Raw genomic sequence first — 5013 nt, 5'->3', positions numbered from 1 at the left:
CATTGTGCTCCTCTAGAGGATTACTGGTATTTGGTGGGGATATGTTATTTTGGTTTTTCATGTTATTATTTTTTTCTGTGATTTTGACATGTGGATTTCTTTTGTAGTTTCTGATTCTTGTGTGAGACTCAAGCCTTCAAGTTTAGGTCTGCTTTTTGTGAAATTTATGTGTCTCTGTGGTTTACTTTTTGGACATAAAAGGCTAGTCCTCTAAACTTCCAGTTCTCTCTTTTGATTTTATATTGGAGTGGCCAGATTGCTTTTGTCTTCAGGAGTTCCCACAGAGGCCCAAGTCAGATGAGTATCAGATGCCCTCAGGCTTTTTCCTAAGGTCTGGATCCCTCCAGGATAGATTTTGGCCTCAGGAATTTGGGGGTTGGACTGGCCTGGGAACCGGGCCCAAGAAAGATGCTGGTCTAGGGCAGCTGGTAGCTGTGCCACCCAGAGATGCAAAGGAAGATGGGGGCGGGATGCAGCCCCAACGGCCCCTGGGGACTGCACTGAGGATCTGGGTTGGTCTGGATGCAAAGGACTAGGAAGAGGAAAGGTCAGCCCTGGCATCCAGGAAAGGGGGTGGTGGGTTGTGCAGACCCAAGAAAGCAGAGGGAGGTGAGGGCGGAGCTAGGCCCCAAGTGCCCCCAGGGACCTGAAAAGGAACTGAGTTGCTCTGGATGCACAGGAAGTAGTGGTGGTTCCCCAGGTGTCTGGGGCGCCAAGACAAGGAATGGGACAGGACCCAGGCTAGGAGGAGAGGCCACAGGGGGAGATGGGAGGATGAGTGAGGCTGGGGGAATCAAAGCATGGAGGACACGATCTACTTACCCCTGAGAGAGAGGCCTGTGTGTTGGAGAGAGGCCTGTGTGTTGGAGAGAGGCCTGCGGTCCCTGCAGGCCCAGGGAAGCAGAGGGAGGTCTTGTATTTTCTTTTAAGGCCTACTAAAACACTGCTGTCATAAGTATGTCTTCCCAGGTATAATTATTTTCTTTGCTTTCATAGTACCATTAGTTTATACCATTTAAATGGTGCTTGTAATTTTTTAGTTTAAGTGTTTATATTATATATTTCCTTCTGGTTTGTGCATCCTTACAGAGGTAGCTCTGGTTATACATAGAACAGTGTTGTACTTATATTTAATAAATATTTATTGAGTAATGTGTGACAAAGATGCTAACTTGTCAATGTATTTGTATGTTTTTTTTTCCCCTTTAGGAAGATCTCTTACTGGTGGCTTATAAAGAATGTCACAAAGCCGTGATGAAGTGCAGTACAAGTTTTATATGTAGTAACAAGACAGTAATACAGTTGTGTGGTCATACTTTGGAAACTAAGTCCTACAGAGTATCTGAGGATCTCGTCAGCATACATCTACCACTCTCTAGGACTCTTGCTGGTGAGCACCTGTTCTTTGCTTTTTGTGGTATTTCTGGTAATTGTTTTTTTATAGGCACTCAGAATAAAACAATACTTTTCTATTTTTGTTCTGACCTCCACATCCTCAGATTAGATGCTCAAGTTAAGGACTGTCATTTCTGCCCTTCTAGAAACTGTCACCACAGTGTTTGTCCAAGGATGCTTCCTTGTCTCAACCATTTGTTATCTGGGCCATCTAATACATCTTTTTAGTATACACTTAAGGACCAACTTAAGTTGGTCACTCAAATTTTGATTATTTATAAATATTGATATTTATATTGAATCTGCTTTTATTTTTAAAACACTTAGATTGGTTTTTAATTCTTTTGATACTTTTATTTTTTAAATTACTTTTATTTATTTAGTCAGTTATATTAGGGGAAGGACGGATGTGTGCCATGGCTTGTCTGTGAAGGTCAGAGGACAATTTGTGGTAATCAGTTCTCTCCTTCCACCATGTACATGCATTCCAGGGATGAACTCAAGTCACCAGGCTTGGTGACAAGTACCTTTACCCACTGAACCATTTCATCTAGCCCTCTTTTGATATTTGAGTAGAGTAAACATCTGGACAGGTAGGATTTTAGTTTTATATGATATATAGGTTCACCTTGCATATAAAAACATTTTTTTAAGGTAAACTCTTATTTATTTTATGCCAGGAGGGGGAAGAATCACTTTGGTGTAACAGTCTTCTTATAGGCACAGTTACCATTGGTCCATCAGCAAGCTAGGAAAGCCAATTTTTTGATGATACTATGTTTCAAAATTAGAAGTCAAAGATTTTCATTTTAGAGTATCATTTATAAGCTTAGTAAGAATATGTGCATGTGGGTGTTCTGTGACTGAGATACACCCTCAACCCTGGTAAAAATACGTTTAAATCACCCAATTTTCCAAATGTGATGAGTTAACTAATAAATTAACTAGTAGGATTTAATTGTTTTCTTTTTTCTTCTTTTTAAAATAACTTTTAGGTCTTCATGTACGTTTAAGCAGACTGGGTGCTGTTTCAAGACTGCATGATTTTGTGCCTCTTGTAAGTGACTGCTAAAGGATTGATTTGTTTATATCCTGTATTTCTGGCTACCTCTCTATTGGTAGATAGGAAAAAAAATAGTACTTTGAGCTCCACCTGGATAGTTCCACTTAGGCACTTCACGACTGTGTGTATCACATTGAAATCAGTAGCAAAGGCTGGGAAGTCATGTGGTTCAAGCTCTTTCATTTATTGATGGGAAAGTTGAGGAATATGTAGTTGATAACTGAGGTATATCCAAGCTCTGTGAGAAATAATGCAATCGACCCTACTATTTCAGGAGGACTTCCAAGTAGAGGTACTGGTGGAATACCCCTTGCGTTGTCTGGTGTTGGTTGCCCAGGTTGTTGCTGAGATGTGGAGAAGAAATGGGCTGTCTCTCATTAGCCAGGTATGGCAAGGTCTATTGTTCACATTTATGGGTGAGCTCATTTTGTTTTTTTATGTTTTTTTTTAACTCTATGTCTGTAGAATTTGCTGAATATTTGCTTTAGTGTCTGTGTAATCTCTTAGATGTGAAAATTCTAGAGATCATATGTTGTTTTTACTTTTTCTTATTTACTATTTATCCTGCCTGAATTATAAGAAACTAGGGTATCTGAGTGGATAGGTGAACAGTAGTAGTAGCATAGAAGTCTTCCCACTAACATAGCCTTTTTCTAATGATCACCTCACTTTGAGACATTTAGTCTTCCCACTGTTTTTTGTTTTTGTTTTGTTCTGTTACTTTTCTGTGGGGATTGTAATTGAATATGCTAGATAAGCACCACTATCTGCCTTAATCAAAGGGTAACTTATGGGCTAAGAGTAAAACTCAGTGGTAGAGTCTTTGCCTGCATGTGTAGCCCTGGTTCAGTTCCCAGCATCACTTTTTTAAAAAAGTACAAATAAAGGCTATGTTAATATTTTTCTTTCTGTTTGAGGGCAGATAGGGAGAAGTGCTTTCCCTAAAAGATGAATGAACAGAGTTGTAAAGATAGCACTTGGAAGAAAAATGATGTTAGTGTTATTTTTCCAGTGATGGGCATTAAACACAGGGCCTCGAATGTCATAGGCAGACATTCTATCACTACATCTCCAGTCATGTCTCCAGTCCCTTTGTTTTTGTTCTTGTCATTATTTTGAGGCAGGGTCTCTGTAGCCCAGGGTGTCCTCAAACATGAGACGATCTTGCTGCCTCAGCCTTTCAGGTACTGGGATTATAGGTGTGAACCGCCACACTCAGATTTGTGTAGAAATTTGAATAAAATTGATTGACCTTCATTGAAGTAGGTATTTTAAACAGGAAAAAAAAGTTATATATGTTGATCATGATAATTAATATAGCACATTTTTATTTCTGAAATGTTTTCATGCTTTTTTTTTTTTTTTGTCTTTTTGAGACAGGGTCTCCCTATAGCCCCAGCCGGCCTGGAACTCACTATGTAGATCAGGCTGGCCTCAAACTCACAAAGATCCGCCTGCCTCTGCCTCCCAAGTGCTGGAATTAAAGGCGTGTGCCACCATGCCCGGTTCATGCTGTGTTTTCTTACTTTATCTCACAAACTCTTAAAATAAAGTCCTAGATTTACAACTTTTTTTTTTTTTTTAAATCACTAAGCAGTTCCAGAGGTTTCTAGCTGCTGGAAAGTCTTAAGAATAAGTTTTGTTAGGCTGGGCATGGTGGCACATGCCTTTAATCCCAACACTTGGGAGGCCGTGAGTTTGAGGCCAGTTTGGTTTATGTAATGAGTTCCAGGCAAGCCAGGGCTATATAGTGAGACCCTGTCTCAAAAAACAAAACAAAAAAGAATAAGTTTTGTTACGAATTTTGATTTTCTTAAATTACATTTGTGTGTGTGTGTGTGTTTGTGTGTTTGTGTGTGTTTGTGCCACAGCACTCATGTGGAGGTCAGAAGACAACTTGAGGAAACTGGCTCTCTCCTTCCACCATGTGGGTCTCAGGGATTGAATTCAAGGCATGGGCTTGGTGGCAAGCACCTTTACCTTCTGAGCCATCTTGCTGACCCCATCATTAAGGATTTTACTTGAGAACTGGAAGATAGCTCAGTGGATGAAACATGAGGATCAGAGTTTAGATTTCTAGCACCCATAAAAATTCAGGTGTGCATAGAGGCTCACCTAACCTAGCTTAGGAAGCCAGAGTCAAGGGATCCTGTGTGAAGCTAGCTAGCTAGACTAGCCAAATCTGGGAATTTGGGGTTCAAGTTAGAGATACTACCTCAATATATAAGGTGGAAGACAGTTGATGTTAACCTTTTGTCTCCACATGCATGTACACACACACACACCCTATATATGTAAACACACCACATACACATGCATGCCAAAATAAAAAAAATTCTCTACCATCTGTATACTGTTTATTTTACAGGTATTTTATTACCAAGATGTTAAATGCCGGGAGGAAATGTATGATAAAGATATCATCATGCTTCAGGTACCTGTTTAAGTTACTTTTCATTAGTTATTCCCTTCCTTCTTATAGTACTTGCAATAAGGAGGGTTTTTTTTTTTTTTTTTTTTTTTTTTTTTTTTTTTTTTTTTTTTTGATTGGGGTC

The 5013-nt window shown here is 39.5% G+C and overlaps 1 protein-coding gene across 1 annotated transcript in view; it reads left to right on the top strand.

Moving 5' to 3' along the window:
- Positions 1–5013, top strand: part of Ubr1 (ubiquitin protein ligase E3 component n-recognin 1) — a gene marked incomplete in the record, with an annotated part of 168776 nt that overhangs the window by 70755 nt on the left and 93008 nt on the right. The window contains 4 exon segments of the mRNA XM_008846839.3: positions 1210–1390; positions 2391–2452; positions 2733–2843; positions 4827–4892. Coding sequence (XP_008845061.1) covers positions 1210–1390; positions 2391–2452; positions 2733–2843; positions 4827–4892 — 420 coding nt within the window.

This window comes from Nannospalax galili, unplaced genomic scaffold, assembly GCF_000622305.1.
Source record: "Nannospalax galili isolate Female #2095 unplaced genomic scaffold, S.galili_v1.0 scaffold342, whole genome shotgun sequence".
Classification (NCBI taxonomy): domain Eukaryota; kingdom Metazoa; phylum Chordata; class Mammalia; order Rodentia; family Spalacidae; genus Nannospalax; species Nannospalax galili.
The sequence above is the reverse complement of the archived record's forward strand: the minus strand, read 5'-3'. Positions and strand labels throughout refer to the sequence as shown.